Source organism: Pelophylax lessonae (genome assembly GCF_965119305.1).
Source record: "Pelophylax lessonae genome assembly, chromosome: 3".
Taxonomy (NCBI): domain Eukaryota; kingdom Metazoa; phylum Chordata; class Amphibia; order Anura; family Ranidae; genus Pelophylax; species Pelophylax lessonae.
The window spans coordinates 543,258,335-543,276,535 of record NC_138770.1 but is presented as its reverse complement, the minus strand read 5'-3'; the positions used below and the strand labels follow the sequence as shown (position 1 = coordinate 543,276,535).

Genomic DNA, 18,201 nt, shown 5'->3' with positions numbered 1-18,201 from the left:
GTGTTTCTTTATTTATTTTATTTTTTTCTTTACGCACATTAACTTTAATGGCATACCAGTCTTAGTCTGTAGGGTTCAGTATTGAGCTGACCCACCGTTTGCTGCTATACCAGCTCCAACTCTTTTGGGAAGGCTGTCCACAAGGTTTAGGAGTGTGTCTATGGGAATGTTTAACCTGTCTCGCAGTCTGCCGCTCTAATTCATCCCAAAGGTGTTCTATCAGGTTGAGATCAGGACTCTGTGCAGGCCAGTTAAGTTCCTGTACCACAAACTCACTCATCCATGTTTTTATGGACCTTTGTGCACTGGTGTTGGAACAGGAAGGGACCATTCCCAAACTGTTCCCACAGTTGGGAGAATGAAATTGTCCAAAATGTCTTGGCATGCTAACGCCTTAAGAGTTCCCTTTACTGGAACCAAGGGCCAAGCCCAACCTTTGAAAAAAAAAAAAAAAAACCCACACCATAATCCCCCCTCCACCAAATGATTTGGACCAGTGCACAAAGCAAGGTTCATAAAGACATGGATGAGCGAGTTTGGGGAAGAGGAACTTGCCTGGCCTGCACAGAAATCTGACCTCAACCCAACACCTTTGGGATGGATTAGAGCGCAGACTGCGAGCCAGGCCTTCTCATCTACATCAGCACCTGACCTCACAAATGCGCTTCTAGAAGAATGGTCAAACAATCCCATAGACACCCTAAACCTTGTGGACAGCCTTCCCAGAAAAGGTGAAGCTGTTATAGCTGAAAAGGGTGGGCCAACTCAATATTGAACCCTTTGGTCTAAGACTGGGATGCCATTAAAGTTCATGTACGTGTAAAGGCAGGCGTCCCAATACTTTTGGCAATATAGTGTATATTGCAATGTTTGTTTTTATTTTTTCTTCTTTATTGAATGGGATTTATAAAGTAAAGTGCCATGTTAATTTTTTCTCATTCGGTTTGTTAAAAATAAACCAATAATATGGTTTTGAAATCGCAGTTCTAAGGTGTGACATATTTCTTTTAAATTGCTTTGTCTAAAATTAATAAAAAAAATTGCTTTGTCTGCCAGTTTCTCTATTACGGGAGTACAAAGAAGAGGGATGGTGATAGGCTGAGGGATCGCTAATCTAAAAAAGAGAAAAGATATATATGGCTATTTGTTGATGCTGATGCCTCTGATGTGAGATATTTGGGCTTTCGAGTAATAGAAAAAATAATTAAAATGGCACATAATGTGTGAATTGTTTTTACATCTCTTCTGATGAGAAGCATACTGGATCTTTTTTTGGGTCCTAGGTATAATGATGGCTATAAATTTAACTGTCAGTTTTAAAATCGAATCACTGGTTTTGTGTTCGTGTTGAGATTGACCCCTATATGAAGCCAAATATAGTTATATAGTGTGGTTTTGATGCTGGCTACCAATTAAGGACCTAAATAAGTAGATGGACCTTTTGATATTCTTTAGGATTTTTGATGGGGACTTCCGGTTATTGTTTTGTTGGTTATCTTAGAAAGCTGCTAGAACAGACATATGGGAGCTATCATTGCGGACTTATTTAGGAAGATGCTTCCTAATCCTTACATTATAATCAATGACACCTAGTACAAGTATAGTATCTGGTCAGTATCTTACAAAAGTGAGTACACCCCTCTCATTTTTGTAAATATTTTAATCTTTTCATGTGACAACACTGAAGAAATGACACTTTGCTACAATGTAAAGTAGTGAGTGTACAGCTTGTATAACAGTGTAAATTTGCTGTCCCCTCAAACTAACTCGGCACACAGCCATTAATGTGTAAACCAGTGGTTCTCATCCTTTTTTCAGTCAAGGCACCTTTTAAAAATTATGGACAGTCTCGAGGCACCCCGTTCTAAAATGTAAAAGCTATTCGAATAGTTTAACATAATGCAGAAACATCCACAAGTCCATGTAGGACACCCAACGTTCGAGGTGATTTATTCTTCCAAAGCAAATATACTTTTGCAAACTAGTACTGACTAGTATTCCAATGTTTCTCTCCTCTCTGTTTTTCTCCATCACTCAAGCTAATGTTACCCCACCGCTGATGGAGAGGAGCAGGGGAGGGTCAAACAAGGATGCTATGCAGACAACTGGCATCCTCATTATCAACTGATGATGCCATTGGTTGTTAGGATGCCGACAGCTAGAAGATTGTAATGGTGCACAATGAAAACCTGTGACTTAGTGTAACTAAAAGGGCATCCTTCATCCACACATCGGCTTGTATACAATTTTTGGGCACTTTTATAGGCCAAGGCACCCCTGAAGAAACCTCGAGGCACTCTGGTTGAAAAAGGCTGGTCTAAACCGCTGGCAACAAAGGTGAGTACACCCCTAAGTTGAAATGTCCAAATTGGGCCCATATAGCCATTTTTCCTCCCCCGGTGTCATACGACTCGTTAGTGTTCCAAGGTCTCAGGTGTGAATGGGGAACAGGTGTGTTAAATTTGGTGTTATCGCTCTCACTCACTCATACTGGTCACTGGAAGTTCAACATTGCACCTCATGGCAAAGAACTCTCTGATAATCTGAAAAAAAGAATTGTTGCTCTACGTAAAGATGGCTGTAAGAAGATTGCCAAGACCCTGAAACTGAGCTACAGCATGGTGGCCAAGACCATACAGCGGTTTAACAGGACAGGTTCCACTCAGAACAGGCCTCGCCATGGTCAACCAAAGAAGAGTGCACGTGCTCAGCGTCATATCCAGAGGTTGTCTTTGGGAAATAGACATATGAGTGCTGCCAGCATTGCTGCAGAGGTTGAAGGGGTGGGGGATCAGCCTGTCAGTGCTCAGACCATACGCCGTACACTGCATCAAATTGGTCTGCATGGCTGACGTCCCAGAAGGAAGCCTCTTCTAAAGATGATGCACAAGAAAGCCCGCAAACAGTTTTCTGAAGACAAGCAGACTAAGGACAGGGATTACTGGAACCGTGTCCTGTGGTCTGATGGGACCAAGATAAACTTTTTTGGGTCAGATGGTGTCAAGCGTGTGTGGCAGCAACCAGGTGAGGAGTAAAGCTCTGGTGAACTCCATGCCCAAGAGGGTTAAGGCACTGCTGGAAAATAATGGTGGCCACACAAAATATTGACACTTTTGGCCCAATTTGGACATATTCACATTAGGGGTGTACTCACTTTTTTAGGGGTGTACTCACTTTTTTAGGGGTGTACTCCCTTTTTTGTTGCCAGCGGTTTAGACATAAATGGCTGTGTGTTGAGGGGACAGTAAATTTACACTGTTATACAAGATGTACACTCACTACTTTACATTGTAGCAAAGTGTAATTTCTTCAGTGTTGTCACATGAACAAATATAATAAAATATTTACAAAAAAGTATAGATAGATAGATTTATTTTTTATATCACATTTTCTGTAGAAATAAATATTATACAGGCAGCACAGTGGCTAAGGTGTTAGTACTTCTACCTGGCAGCACTAGGATCAGCGGTTTGAAACCAAACCATGGCACTACCTGCCTGTAGCTTGCATGTTTTTCCTGTGCCTGGCTGGGATTCATCTGGGTACTCCGGTTTCCTCCCACACTCTGGCAGGTTTATTGGCTCCTGTCTGAATTGGCCCTAGTATGTGTATGTTTTTGAATGTCAGGTCTGACACATCCCTTTACCAGTAAGTCAGGCGTATAACTTTGCAATAAGCAAAGCTCATGCTCACTTCTCATTAGAGGCTCTGACTCAGCAGGGAGCACGTTGAACCTTACCAAATGAGAGCAATGGTCCCATTCTTCAGCATTCTGGCATTGGACAGGCTTTTCTACTTGAGAAGTGGCTGCTTTGGGAAAAAAAAAACTTCTTTATAAGACATTGAGCACTTTTTGTTTTAATGCAACTCTAATGTATTGAGCTGATTTTCAACTGAAGGTTTAAATGGGCTTTTACCATGCATAGTTTATGCTTTCTCAGTTAATCCACCACTATGCTTAAGTAAAAAGTTGGATATGAATTTTCACTGCCCATAACTGTTCTTTTATGTTGTTTTATTAAACCAGATAATAAACTTTTTTTCTTTTTTCCCTTTTCTTTTCCCACCTTAGGTAAGGTACGGTGGCAGGACTTCGACCAAGATGCTTATGTTGGAGTTACTGTAGTGCGACCTGGTCAGGATGCTTATGCACGTAACAAATTTAATCAAGTGGAAAGTGATAAATTACGCATGGACAGAAATGTTCCGGATACACGACATGACCAGTATGTATATAAACTGTTATGAGAAACCTGTAAAAACCTGGGTGGAATTCTGGCCTAAAGCGAACTAGTCTTCAAAGGCTCCCACCCCTCTTCTAATACCTTTACAGACTACCCTGTGGAAGAAAGATCTGTATACCTGCCTATTTTCAGGCTGCTCTGGTCTGATCACATGATTTCATATGTGTCAGCCAGCTACAGGGTAGAGAAGAGAGAGCTAGACAACGGCTGGAATGACTGAGTAGTGATGTCACCCGTAGGCTTACTATGGGCCATCCGTTGTCAGCGCTCCTTCCTCTCCCATGAAGCTACCCATGAAAGGTAATTAAATCTTTCCTAAAAGAACGGTGAGGGGTTTTTAGTTCTGCCTAATTCCCATCTAGGGAGATGCATCCAATCTGCCCTAAAGATCACTATTGCAGGCTTTAAAATGAGGGAAAATCCCACATTTTGAGTTTTCATCAGAACAGTGATGGGCGTAATCGTCCAGTGAGGACGCTTGGTCTGGTGACAACTGTAGAAGAAGGAGAAATCTCTCACAGTGGATATATTTCCTTTTACCTGTTGTGTTTGCTGAACAGGAAGGGGAGAGAAATCTCGAAAGGCCTGTACACACTTGACGGAAATCGGACAAAATATCCCCAGATTTTTCTCTCTCTTGCTCAGCGTTCATTACCGTTTTTAGTTGACAGTGCATAAATGTTCACAAAATTTCTCGTCCGATTTTTTTTTTTTTTTTGGGACATTTGTTTCCAGACTTCCGGGTTGTCAGCAACTTCAGATCATGCGCGGTCTTTTGTATCCGATTTTTCACGGACGTACTGCATACACATTAAACGAAAATTGGTCGTCTGGGGACGGACGATAAAAATTTTGGTGTTTGTCCCTCCGTTTTTTTTTTTTTTGTTGAAAATGTCGGCATCGGCTGCTGAAAGTTGTGTACACACTAGCCGAAAATCGTACGATTTTACTTCGGATGGGAATTTTCGGCAGATTTTCTACTAGTGTGTACCCCACTTTAAATGGGACACTGATAATAATACAGAACCTGACTAGGGTTTTAGCATTCCTTAACCGCTTGCCGACTGCTCACTGTATATTTACTGCGGCAGTCGGCCCCTCACAGGCAGAGTGACGTAGGTCTACGTCGCTCGCCTGTGAGGCTCTGGGGAGCGAGCGCGCGCCCCCGCTCGGTCACGGACCCCCCCGCGCGTGTGACCAGCGGACCCGATGTCCGCCGGTCACTCGGCGATCGGCGGGGGAGAGGGAGAATGTCAGGCAGCTTGTGTAAACAAGCCACCTGTCATTCTCCTCGCTGTAAAGACACTGATCACTCGGATCTAGTATGTAGATCCGTTGATCAGTGTCCTTACAGCTCAAGCCTCAGCCAATCACAGTAGAAAGCACGCCCCTAGGGACACACACAGCCCCTCCCTCCCAAATAAAGTTAACCCCTTCACTACCAGTGTATTTTTACAGTAACAGTGCATATATATAGCACTGATTACTATAGAAATGTCACTGGTAACCCCAAAAGTGTCAAAAATGTCAGTCAAGGGTCCGATCTGTCCGCCCCAATGTCGCAGTACCGCAAAAAAAATCGCAGATCGCCGCCATTACACGTTAAAAAAAAAAAAAACACCAAAAATGACAGAAATCTTTCCCTTTGTTAGTAAACGCGATAACTTTTGCGCAAACCAATCAAAATACGCTTTTTGCGATTTTTTTTTTTTTTTACCAAACATAGGTAGCATAAAACAAATTGGCCGAAAATTTTAAAAAATTTTGATTTTTACATTTTTTTTGGGGGAATTTCATATAAAAAAATGTGAAAAATATTGTTATTTTTGCAAAATGTACGCTCTTTTTTTGTTTATAGCGCAAAAAGTAAAAATCGCACAGGTGATCAAATACCACCAAAAGAAAGCTCTGTTTGTGGGGAAAAAAAGGACGCCAAATTTGTTTAGATACAGCGTCGCACGACCGCGCAATTGTCTGTTAAAGTCACGCAGTGCCGAATTGCAAAATACCCCCTGGTCGTTTAGCAGGAAAATCCTCCGGGGCTTAAGTGGTTAATGTGTCCAAAATGAAAAATATTTTTCAAGGGCAACTACCATGAAAGGTATTGTAGTAATTGCATACAGTTATCAGAAATTCCTATTTTATCCACTGTAAAATGCAGGTCAGACCTTCTGGCAAATATATAACATGGTTTCGGAATTTGGTACCAACTATCACAATAACATGGCTACTTACAGCAGTAACCTTTTTAATTTATATGGTTGGATTCCCCCCACCGCCCCCAAAAAAATAATAAAGGCAGCCAAAATTTGAAGTACAGAATTATTGTTACCAAATTTTATAATTATGGGTGTTAACCACATTCAGTTATCCAAATAATGGTTCATATTTTTGTGATAGTGGTGCTTTAAACTGAAATGAAGAAAATAAAATACAGCTGAGCATCACATCTTTGCGGTCACCATTCACCTGCCAGTCAATGGCAGATGACGAATGGTGGAAGCTAATGAAATGGATTATGAGAGCTTTTATCTGTCATGTATATTAGGTCTGTGAGTTACCACCTGCCATTTAATGCATGTCATTATAAATCTTAAGTAATTCATCTTGCTTTTTGTGTGTTAGAAGAACAGTGTTACAGCGCAGTTTTATTTTCTTGCATAGGGAATGTTCTATAGAATCTTCTTGTAACCCATTTTGCTAACCACATACACTGGGATTGTTTTGGGTATATGCAGACTTTCCTTGGATTGTTTTGGTCTACAGCACAACTATTTTTTTTAGAGAACTAAGCCTCTGCAGGAAAAAATGGAACTCCCGGGGGTGTGGTGCAAGTGAGTTATCATGCATGAAATCACTAAATAAAGGGGCAGCAGTGAAGTATGGATGACATGGCAGCTGAACATCGAAACAGATGGGCTTAGGTTGCTAAAAATAAGCTTGATAAATGGGGTATTCCAGTCCCTCCTTTAATTTGGAGTGGGCCTATTCTAAACTAAAGTGCACCTACCTCCATGTAAATCAAAGCATAACCTATATTATGCAATGTTAGTAAAGGAAATGCTTGCTTGCCTGAGGCCCCCCAAGAAAATATATAACAATAAATGGAAAAAAAAAAAAAACCTGAAAGTGCTACATCCAGCTTTTTGACAAAATACATGTTCTCATTATTTCTAATTTATCAGTGCTGTTATTGGATAATCGTATATTAAAGGGTTCACCTTGCCTAGAACTGAAAATACTGAACTGAAAATATTGAACTGAAAATACAGACACTGGAAGTCTGACACATGACTTTCCTCTACTGCAGTTAATACAGCTTGGTGTTATCTGTGCTTCCAACTTTCGATTGAAAAGTGAAGGAGAAGCCACATGCTGGTGGGGGTCATCTAGTTTGTCCTCCCTTCAGCATGTTCCTTGTTAACACATGACTTTGCACAACAGTAGATTAGCTCATTGTGCTGCTTGCTGATACCAAGTAAGATTCAGGTGCTTGAAGTGATTTCTGAAGCTTAAATTAAAAAAAAAAAAAGCCATTGTACTTACCTGCTCTGTGTAATGGTCTTGCACAGAGCAGCCTGGATCCTCTTTTTCTCGGGTCCTTCGCTGGTGCTTCTGGCTTCTACCCCCCCTCAGTGCCCCCATAGGAAGCTGCTTACCAGGGGGGCACTCGTGTGTGCTTAATCCTGAGCTGGGCTGTCTGCTTCTATTTAGACACGTAGCCTGGCTCCCCCTGATCTCAGCCTCAGCAATTGCTCCCACTGCTCTCAGCCAAGCCTATCGGGGCTGCAGATGTGCACAGCGCTGGACCAAAATCTGGTTCAGGTGAGTATTTAGAGGGGGGAGCCACTATTAAAAGTTTTTTTTTTTTTTACCTTAATGCAGAGAATGCATCCAGGTAGAAAACCTGTTACCTTTAGAACCACTTAAACACCAGTTGCTTTTAAAAATACAGTTCAAGTGGTTCTAAAGGCAGAAGGTTTTTTTATCCTAATGCATCTATGCATTAGGATAAAAAACCTTCAGTGTGTAGCTCACCCCTCAGCCCCCTAATTCTTACCTGAGCCCCATCTTGATCCAGCGATGTTGCATGAGAACCTCGGCTATCCGGGACAATACCTCCTGATTGGCAAAGACACAGCAGTTGGCTCCTGCTTCTGTCAATCAAACTCAGTGAGCCAATTGAGAAAGAGAGAGGGGCGGGGCCGAGTTGTGGCTCCATGTCTGAATGGACACACAGAGCAGCGGCTTGGCTCGGGTGCCCCCATAGCAAGCTGCTTGCTGTGGGCGTACTTGGCAGGAGGGAGGAGCCAGAAGTGGCGGGGAGGGACCCTGAGAAGAGGAGGATCGGGGCTGTTTGTTCTGTGCAAAACCACTACACAGAGCAAGTAAGTATAACATGTTTGTTATTTTTAAACAAAAAAAAAACTTTACTATCACTTTACTGAACTCCAGGTAAACGGCTAAATACACAGATGAAATGCATACATGGGAGCTGTTTTGCCTTCTATCAGTATTACATTTTACACCAAGTCCTGAGATTTTCACAGCTCTGGCCTTCAGCACCACCCTGTCTACTGGGGAGGAGACCTGATCTTTGTCTTCTACAGTTTCATTTTTACAAACCAGTCCCCTCCCCACCCATATTCTGTGACTTAACATGAGAAAGCAGTAAACTGATATATTAAAGTAGAAGTCCACCCCTGCGCGGGTAATGTCTGTTGAAATGTCATTAAAAATAGAATTTGAAAAAGTAGAAGTCATCACTAACACTAAAATCTCAAAATCTACCGGCATCCACAATCTAAGACTAACCCATCTAGTCCTGTAAAGAAGAAATCGCTATACATACCTTTTTTGAAGCTGTTCCTGTCTAGTATCCAGCGGCGGAATCTCTACAGAGGAGACAGCCGACATTGGCTGGGAAATGAACAGGAAGTGAAGTCACCCATAGAGTTACTATGGGGCTTCCGTTGTTGCTTGCCTCCTCTGCACCCGCGTTTACAGACAAGCCTCCGTGACAGGTCAGCGTGGGACCGGACCAGAGCAGCTTCAAAAAAGTTATGTATAGCGATTTTCTTCTTTACAGGGCTAGATAGGTTAGTCTTAGATCGTGGATGCCTGTAGATTTAGAGATTTTAGTGCAAGAAAAGTTCCAAAAACAAAACCGAGTGTACCGGTATAATAGAGTAGTTTGGTTTTAATGGAAATGGATTAAAGTTAAAAGAAATCCCAAAACAAGCCATTGAAGCTGCCAGTTAGTAGAATGGTTTCTGATTGCAGCTCTAATTAATTATATGATTAATTACTGCCAGTTAAGTTCTAGCGTTGGATCTATATTTAGCCACTTAAACTGTCTAGTGGCTGATGAAGGGGATAAGCTTCTCCGAAATGAGATCTCCAAGCAACAGAATCCTGTGATTGTGCAGCAAGCAGGAGGAAGAGGAGATTTATGAGAGGAAGAGGCAGGAGCTGGCGCAAACCCCACAAACCTGATCTCAATCCGTGCTATTGGTGGTAACACCTGAAACCGTACCTCCTTTTTAAAGCTACTGTAGGAGGATTTTCAAAAGGATGTTTACTCTGAGGGGGGGATTTGCAAGTCGGCAGCTGCCGAGCGAATCCACCTGGGCTGCCGGTCCTAGTGTTGAAGCAGACACTTAAGTTAACACTGTAGTGTAGACAAAAGAGAAAAGGGGACAGGCGCCTCTAATTGTAGTATCTCAACTACTTGCCGACCGTCCGCTGCAGATATACTGCGGCAGGCTGGCTCAGGTGCGCGAACCGCCGCATCTGTACGGGAGCGCTCCTGTGGGCGCGCACCCCCATTAGCCAAAGGGAAAGCTGATTCACAGGGCCGGCAGCCGCGATTACTTCTCGGGGAGAGAGAACAGCGGTCTGCTGTTATAAACACAGCAGACCATTCTCTCAGGAATCAGCACAGAGCACCTGTGAGCCTCCTATTTAGGATCACAGGTCTCTGTGTTGATTCCACAAGCCCATCTCCCTCACAGTTAGAAAACACCCCCTAGGCATACACTTAACCCTTTGATCGCCCCCTGAGTTAACCCCTTCCCTGCCAGTGTCATTATTATAGTAACAGTGCATATTTTTAGCACTGATTACTGTAGTAATGTACAGTCAAATAAATAGCAGCGCGCAGAGAGTGTAGATTCCAAATAGTCCCCCAGTGAGATGAAATAAATGCTGTGAGGGTAAAACACCGATATGTCCACCACCAGGAGAGCAAAAAACATGCAGCCTCTTAGCAGATGGCTCAGGTTAGACAGAAGTCAAATACAGTGGGTACGGAAAGTATTCAGACCCCCTTAAATTTTTCACTCTTTGTTTTTTTCACTCTTTGTTATATTGCAGCCATTTGCTAAAATCATTTAAGTTCATTCTTCTTCCTCATGAATGTACACATAGCACCCCATACTGACAGAAAAACACAGAATTGTTGACATTGTTGCAGATTTATTAAAAAAGAAAAACTGAAATATCACATGGTCCTAAGTATTCAGACCCTTTGCTCAGTATTTAGTAGAAGCCCCCCTTTGATCTAATACAGCCAGGAGTCTTTTTGGGAAAGATACAACAAGTCTTTCACACCTGGATTTGGGGATCCTCTGCCATTCCTCCTTGCAGATCCTCTCCAGTTCTGTCAGGTTGGATGGTAAACGTTGGTGGACAGCCATTTTTAGGTCTCTCCAGAGATGCTCAATTGGGTTTAAGTCAGGGCTCTGGCTGGGCCATTCAAGAACAGTCACGGAGTTGTTGTGAAGCCACTCCTTCGTTATTTTAGCTGTGTGCTTAGGGTCATTGTCTTGTTGGAAGGTAAACCTTCGGCCCAGTCTGAGGTCCAGAGCACTCTGGAGAAGGTTTTTGTCCAGGATATCCCTGTACTTGGCCGCATTCATCTTTCCCTCGATTGCAACCAGTCGTCCTGTCCCTGCAGCTGAAAAACACCCCCACAGCATGATGCTGCCACCACCATGGTTCACTGTTGGGACTGTATTGGACAGGTGATGAGCAGTGCCTGGTTTTCTCCACACATACCACTTAGAATTAAGGCCAAAAAGTTCTATTTTGGTCTCATCAGACCAGAGAATCTTATTTCTCACCATCTTGGAGTCCTTCAGGTGTTTTTTAGCAAACTCCATGCGGGCTTTCATGTGTCTTACACTGAGGAGAGGCTTCCGTCGGGCCACTCTGCCATAAAGCCCCGACTGGTGGAGGGCTGCCGTGATGGTTGACTTTCTACAACTTTCTCCCATCTCCTGACTGCATCTCTGGAGCTCAGCCACAGTGATCTTTGGGTTCTTCTTTACCTCTCTCACCAAGGCTCTTCTCCCCCGATAGCTCAGTTTGGCCGGACGGCCAGCTCTAGGAAGGGTTCTGGTCGTCCCAAACGTCTTCCATTTGAGGATTATGGAGGCCACTGTGCTCTTAGGAACCTTAAGTGCAGCAGAAATCTTTTTGTAACCTTGGCCAGATCTGTGCCTTGCCACAATTCTGTCTCTGAACTCTTCAGGCAGTTCCTTTTGACCTCATGATTCTCATTTGCTCTGACATGCATTGTGATCTGGAAGGTCTTATATAGACAGGTGTGTGGCTTTCCTAATCAAGTCCAATCAGTATAATCAAACAAAGCTGGACTCAAATGAAGGTGTAGAACCATCTCAAGGATGATCAGAAGAAATGGAAAGCACCTGCGTTAAATATATGAGTGTCACAGCAAAGGGTCTGAATACTTAGGACCATGTGATATTTCAGTTTTTCTTTTTTAATAAATCTGCAACAATGTCAACAATTCTGTGTTTTTCTGTCAGTATGGGGTGCTATATGTACATTCATGAGGAAGAAGAATGAACTTAAATGATTTTAGCAAATGGCTGCAATATAACAAAGAGTGAAAAATTTAAGGGGGTCTGAATACTTTCCGTACCCACTGTAAATCTCATATCAATCGCTTGGACAATTGGCGTTGCATGCTACTGGAGGTCAGCCATGTTTTTGGATTGAAACTTGCACCACTTTTTTATTGTTACGTTTGTTGCTTTGGAATTAATGTGAGCACCTTGTGTGTGCAAGCTTTTGATGTTTTAATAAAACTTCTAAAAGATACCTGCGCAATCCGCCGCTGGGACCCCCCTCCCGCCGCTTCCCGGTCACTTTCCCCACTTACCGGAGCCATCAGTAGCGGGGAAAATTATCCAGTTCTCTCAGGTGCTGTGCAGGAAGTTGAGTGAGGGCAAGATGGTCCCCACTCGACTCAATGGCCTTGGAGGACCAGAGCGACGTCATATGTCGCTTCCACCCAACGGACTTAAAGGGCCCATTTTTTTTTCTTGCTAAAAAAAAATTATTTTTTATTTTTAGGGTAGATGTGAGATCTGAGGTCTTTTTGACCCCAGATCTCACATTAAAGAGGACCTGTCCTGCTATTTGCTATTACAAGGGATGTTTACATTGTAAAAAAATAAAATAAATAAGAAAAAAATAAAAAATGTAAAGCACCCCGTCCCTCCAAGCTTGCGCGCAGAAGCTAACGCATATGCAAGTCGCGCCCACGTATGTAAACGGTGTTCAAACCACACATGTGAGGTATCACCACGATCATTGGAGAAATAATTCTAGCTTATTGGAGAAATAATTCTAGAGCGTCACCAATGGAGATTTTTAGGTACCAAAGTTTGTCGCCATTCCACGCGCTTGTGCAATTTTGAAGCATGACATGTTGGATATCTATTTACTCAGCGTAACATTGTCTTTCACATTTTAGAAAAAAATTGTTTTTTTTATGTCTTTTATTTCAGAAAAATTTTACTTTTTCCAAAAAAGTTGCGTTTGTGACATTAAGTGTTGCAAAGATCTCCATTTTATGCTCTAGGGTCTCTGCTAAATATATATATATATATATATATATATATATATATATATGTTTTCTTTTTTCTTTCCAAGTAATTTTCTAGCAAAAAAAGTTTGATTTTAAATTGTAAACAACAGGTGTCAGAAATAAGCCTGATCTTTAAGTGTTTAAAGTGTTCTTAAACCCACAACCATAAAATCAGTCTGTATATGCAGTAAACCTGCTTGTTATACTCACTGTGGAACCACAGGGGTTAATCCTCTGCATTGTGTAAAAAGGATGTTTGATCCTGCTTTCTCTGATCCTCCCGTTTCTCCACTGTCCCCAATCCATCTGCTGCTAGTACAGAGCCTTGGAGGCACTCCGTACATGCTCAGTTTGGTGTGTATTGTTAGAGAGTTTTATTTATTTTTTGTTTGGGGGGGGGGGGGGGCTTATGATCAGCACAGGGCCAATCCGCAGTATTCAGACAGAGGGTCAGGGGTCATGAAGCCTCATAGGACAGTCAGGGGAAAATTAAAACTCCTCATACAAGCTTTAACCGGTGCTCGGCCAGACACTGAAGTCACAAGACTGCTATATACTGCTGATGAGAAAAGGTATTTAGCAGTTTAGTAAAATAATTGCATTTCCATGTTTGTTCTGCGTGCAGTAGGAGACCAGATAATGTGAATGCAGGCTCCTGGGTTTAGTAACACTTATTAATTACAGTATCTGCCCACAGCTGCCTTTTTTTTTTTTTTTTTCCACCTACATAATTTGGGACTTGTTGGGGCAGTAAAATCAGGCGTTTAATCGAAGATTTTATGACCTTTCTCTCCCCAAGTCCCCAAGCTACAAAGGCAGCCAGATGGGGGTGTACACATGCTTAAATGCTTTGCAACAAAAATTATTCCTATCGAGTTCAGTGGCCGAAAGCCACATATTTAAGTGGATGGGACTCTCTGAACCAAACATTAGACTTAGTTGCAGCGTGGTATTCCCTTTCAAAACAAACCAAGCATTTAGGAGATGGCAGTGTGGCCTCCTGCATTCCTGTCAGTTGTGCCTGCACCACTCCCGTGAAAAGGATTGCTCTTCATAGAGTGACGGGTTGATTTACTAAAGCTGGAGAGGGCAGAATCTGGTGCAGCTCTGCAGAGAAACCAATCAGCTTCCAGGTTTTTTTTTTTTTTTTTGTCAAAGCTAAATTGCACAAGCTGAAGTTAGATGCTGATTGGCTACGATGGCTACATCTGCACCAGACAGTGTTTGAACTGTCCAGTTTTTTTTTTTTTTATATATATATGTATTGAGAATTGTGTAGAAAACACTCTCCAGTTTTAGTAAATCAACCCCAGAGGTGTAAACGAGCCCTTAGTTACATAGTTGGTCTGGTTGAAAAAAGACAATTCCATCCAATTCAGCCAATAGAAAGGAAAGAAAAAAAAAATCATACAATCCTATATACACAGTACCATATCCACAATTGATCCAGAGGAAGGCAAAAAAAAAAAAAAAAACAGCAAAGCATGATCAAATTTTCAAAAAAATCCTTCCTAAACCCTCCAAAGGCAATCGGATATTCCCTGTATCAACTTTACCTATAAATGTTATTATCCAGTTATGTTATGTGTAACTAGGAAAGAATCCAGGCCTTTTTTTAAAGCAATCTACTAAGCTGGCCAGAACCACCTCTGGAGGGAGTCTTTTTCCCATTTTTATAGCTCTTACTGTGAAGAAACCTTTCCGTATTTGAAGATTAAATCTCTTTCCTACCAGATGTAAAGATTGCCCCTCTGTCCTCTGTGATGACCTTTAAAGGAGTTGTAAAGGCGGAATGTTTTTTATCTTAATGCATTCTATGCAGCAGCCTCCCCAGCACCCCCTAATACTTACCTGAGCCCATCTCTATCCAGCAATGTCCACAAGTTCCTCGGTTGTCCGGAACTCTCCCTCCTGATTGGCTGAGACACAGCCGCGCCGCCTTTGGCTCCCGTGGCTGTTAATCAAAGTCAGCCAATCAGGAGAGAGCTGTGAGTGAGCAGAGAACAGCCCTGCTGTGTATAAATAGAGGAAATGCCGAATTAAGATCGTAAGGGGGAGTGAATCAAAGCAATTTTGTTAATGATTAATCATGCAGCCCTATTATCTGCTCCTCCCCGCAGTGCCTGCACCCCACTCTCTGCCAGTCTAGAGTCCTAAAGACCAGAGCAGGGTCAATAGCCTTGTACTGGATAGAGAGACTAAAGGGACAGCCCGCCACTGAATCATGGAGGAGCGCTACCTGCAGGGGGAACAGAGGAGCAAAGGGTTTCTCCTCTGCTTTAGACAAAAGGAGCTATTAACCCTTGCAGTGCAGGCACAGCCCTACTTCTAGGGATAATCTTTTATTTGCCAGAATTGAATAGCAAATGTGGCATCTCATAGCAATTGCCATTGTAGCTGTGAAGACTAAAATCTCACTACTGAAATCTTTGAAAGTTGTAAACCGTTAGGTTGTTAAATATTCCATCTTCCAGATCTTACTATGATTTCTGACCTTTTTAGTACGGAGCTCTTCTGCTTGTGCCCCTGACTTGTTGAGTTTCTTTATTTCACCAGAATCCTCTGATTTTTATTCTGTGAAGCAGCTCTGAACCCACAACAACACAGACAAAGGCAGCTGTCAGACAAGCACATTTTCTTCATTCAGCAACTGAAGCTGCAGCAGATGGTACAAAGAGCAGAACCTGAAACAGAGTATTGCTCTAGAAAGGGCATTGTCATAGCAACTGAACAATCCAAGTTATTATATTACTGATACCGCACTCTAATGTAAACTTTCAAAGGGAGATGAATATTCTGATATGTCAGAAATTACGCTTAAAAACAGTTCTGTAAGAGATCTGCTTAGGGTTTAATGAATTTATTTGACAAGCTGTGTCTACCTTATCGCTTGCTTAAGTCATTAAATTAACCACATCCTTTTATCCCTAAACCCCAGGGACCGGGGATTGATTCATTAAAACTGGAGAAATGTAGAACAGAGCAGCTAGTTAGTTTCTCACCTATAGACATTTTCTTAGTTTAGTTATGTTTTCCTATTCTCCCCTAGCTATAGTGAATCATTCCTAAAGTGTATGTATAGAAAAAACTTTTCATTTTGGCTTTGGCTAGTAGATTTCAGGGGGGGGGGGGGGGGGGTTTGCAGTGGCTGCGAGTAATTTGTTGCAATGGCTGGTGTTAGCACTTCACCAGATGCAGCGTGTCGCTTGCCACCCCGGCCTGCCACCAGATGCAGCGTGTCGCTTGCCACCCCGGCCTGCCACCAGATGCAGCGTGTCACTTGCCACCCCGGCCTGCCACCAGATGCAGCATGTCACTGTATTCTGACACCAGAAATTAGCAGATATAGCTTGTCCTACTTACTCACGGCCTCTCGTCAGAGCTACAGCATTGGAGAGAGCGGAACACCAGCACATGCGTAGTTGCTACTGTGTTCCGCCCTATCCTAGAATGAGAGGGCGAAACAGCGGTGATGCAGGGGGGACAGTGAGAGATGTCATCTCTTTGCTCGCCTGTTGCACCTTTATTAGTGCAGCCTTCGCAGCCCAGCTGCAAGCAGAGCACGGACTGGCACTGGCCCAGGGGTTGGGGACTTCCGAGTTAAAGTGGCACTAAACCCACATCATAAAAATCTATGAATAAATGCTGTATTACATGCTGGTCATACTCACTATGAGATTTGTTTTCTGTATTCTGCAAAAAAACCTGGTTGATCCTGTTGCTCTCTATCTCCACCTTCTGTTTATGTCCCCAATGCATCCAGGTGATTTTGAAGCTGTAGTGGAATTCTGCACATGCTCAGTTTTCATTTAGTTACTGTCCTGAGCATTTTCTCCCTATTAAATCTGAGCAGCCAATGTGACTATAGAGTCACACATATGGGTGTATACACAGTGGTAAATGACAGCAAAACTCCATCCCTCCTCCTCAATGCCCACTAACCAGCTTAATACAATGAGGGCGGGATAATACATGTCGATTAATGGAGGCTTCACCTCCCTCTTATTCTAAGACACAGGCTAAAGGAGCGTGACACAGCTTGTGACTGGCAGAATTCAGAGCTGCTCGACAGGTACTGTCTGTTGGTACTTGTAGTTCCCCCATTCACAGAACGTGAACTTATCCTTTAAGGGTTGACTTGTGATATTTCAAAGCTGAATCGCCAAAAAAGGTTGTGACTTGTCTAGCTGTGCAGTGCAGCAAAATCCATATTTATGATATGCTGAAGTTGACTGCTCATATTACCTTTTTTAAGAGTCTCCTGCAGCTGATTCTTTTGTGGACAATCCTATTCGAATCTCTACCAAATGTGAAAAGTATTTCAGCACTCCTCTAGATTTGGTTGGATGGACATATGTCTACAAACTGTTAGGTAGTCGTGGCCGAGTGGTTGTAAACCTCAAATATGAATTATGAATAAAACATATCCCTGTATAGTGGGTGCTTGTTTCAATCCAAAGCACTGTGTAATTTCTTTGTATTGCTTCGTTCTTCTGCTATCTGTATGAGTCCCTTCTGACGAGTTTTGCTGACACCAAGATAAAACTGGTGACAGGGGAGGGAGTTCCAGCTGAACGACAGCCTTGGCTTTGTTCCTGGGTGCTGTGTGAAGGGGGATGTGTCCCGTCTCTCCAATTAGTTCTCAGAGCTCGCCTAACTGATGGAATTTCAGCTTTCTGCCCCCTGCTTTTCAGAGCTGAGAGATTCTGGGTAAATTCTGCACTTTGAATGGATGTAGGGTTAAGACTGCTGTAGATACACAAGTACAATGTATGACGGAGGCTTGATTTTATTTCTGTGTATCACTTGAGGCCAGTCACTTCACTGGGTATATTTAAGGGTTTACAACCACTTTAAGGTGATAGACTTGGAATCCGTTGTGGTTCAAACAAATACTGCCAACTACATTCTTCTTGCTCTTGTTAGGAAAATCACAGTGTATAGTTGCATTAAGGTAAAAGACACCCCATCATATATCCTAGCTCCCCTGTTCCTAAACACCTAAAGTATGGCTAAAGCTATTGTGGCCATACTTTTCCTATAGGTAACAGGAGTGCA

The 18,201-nt window shown here is 42.6% G+C and overlaps 1 protein-coding gene across 1 annotated transcript in view; it reads left to right on the top strand.

Moving 5' to 3' along the window:
• GALNT2 (polypeptide N-acetylgalactosaminyltransferase 2) overlaps positions 1-18,201 on the top strand; it is a 245,143-nt gene that overhangs the window by 91,038 nt on the left and 135,904 nt on the right. Inside the window, exon 3 of the mRNA XM_082249573.1 lies at positions 4,073-4,226. Coding sequence (XP_082105699.1) covers positions 4,073-4,226 — 154 coding nt within the window. The remainder of the gene's footprint in view (positions 1-4,072; positions 4,227-18,201) is intronic.